The 1,231-nt window shown below is 43.7% G+C and overlaps 1 protein-coding gene across 2 annotated transcripts in view; it reads right to left on the bottom strand.

Moving 5' to 3' along the window:
- Positions 1–6: 6 nt before the first annotated feature.
- Positions 7–1,231, bottom strand: part of map6d1 (MAP6 domain containing 1) — an 8,030-nt gene continuing 6,805 nt past the window's right edge. Inside the window, exon 3 of one of the 2 annotated variants that reach the window (XM_008433765.2) lies at positions 7–349. In XM_008433765.2, coding sequence (XP_008431987.1) covers positions 272–349 — 78 coding nt within the window. In that variant the 3' untranslated portion in view covers positions 7–271. The remainder of the gene's footprint in view (positions 350–1,231) is intronic. The other variant, XR_535936.1, reaches the window with a different exon arrangement.

Here is a 1,231-nt window from a genome sequence, read left to right as displayed (position 1 = left end):
AAAAAAAAAAGAGTTTGTTTCTAGACTATTCTGTCACATGCATCTTCATTTGTAGGAGCAGGGAGCCTGGAGGAGTATCAAAAGGAGGGGTTTATTTATCTCTCTTTACCTGGGATAATAAGCAGCTGCTCAACAGTGTTCACAACAACAACATTCCTTTGCATAGATTCTTGTGTTGTARAATGGACTGGAAACACTTCCCTCCGCTGATTCCTTTACACCAAAAGCGAGCCGGGGGGTAGGGGGGGCTGTGAAGAGGCGAAGCAGGCTGTCAGATGTTGAAGACCCTCGATCCGCTTTGAAAGACGGCAGAAGGGTTCGGGGGCAGTTTGGTCCTCACAAGATGCTCCTGAGCGAGAGACGGAGGAGAGACAGGGAGATGAAACGCAGTGGCTGGTTTCAGGAGGTCAAAGTGATGGAGAGAAGCAGCAGCAGCTGCGGCACTGAGCCCATGAAATGAAAGGAGACTGGCTGGACAGAGCCGTCGCAGAGCATCAGCTCTGCTGTCGGCGTATAGAGCRGGAGAGATTGTGTTACTTTTTCCAACTCGGTGCTGCTGTCCGCATCTTATCGTAAGGTTTAAGAAAACCTGTGTCTGGAGRCAATCGRTCCTGCGTAACRCACGCAAACGCCTCAAATCTGACCTCCCACACAAATGTAGTTAGTCATTGCAGTGACAGAATGCCTCCACATGCCCCGAAATCTGGTCAAAACAACTTGTGAACCCACATTGACGGATTCCCTGATTTTTCTCGTATCCATCGATATTTTAACCATGTTGTAATAATCAAATGCCATCTGTATGCCAATAGAGACTTATATTGGTGATCTTATTTTTAAGCCTTAAGAGAGTTTTTGTTAAACACCCCTAAAGGATTTATGATTTGCCATCATTTTAACCTTATTAATATWACTCAGTCAATAACATATTTCAGTCAAGTTGGATGTTTTAATTATGTCAATCTGCAGATGACATTTTTGCCTTTGTGGCCAAATCTGGCATATTTACATGATGGATTAAAGTGCTTGTGTAAATTAATATGCATGATTATTAAATACATGAAGAAAATTTAAAGCAATTAAGCAACATCCTTAGGTACTTATCATCTCATAACCTCTTTGGAAGTGACTCCACAGCATCATAGGAGGCAGGGAAAGCTGTTTGCGTTGTTCAGTAAGTCGGATTGTTCAGAGTGTATCCCCCCCACCCAACATACACACACACACGCAC

This window comes from Poecilia reticulata, linkage group LG17, assembly GCF_000633615.1.
Source record: "Poecilia reticulata strain Guanapo linkage group LG17, Guppy_female_1.0+MT, whole genome shotgun sequence".
NCBI classification, from domain to species: Eukaryota; Metazoa; Chordata; class Actinopteri; order Cyprinodontiformes; family Poeciliidae; genus Poecilia; species Poecilia reticulata.
This window is presented reverse-complemented; position numbering and strand designations above follow the sequence as displayed.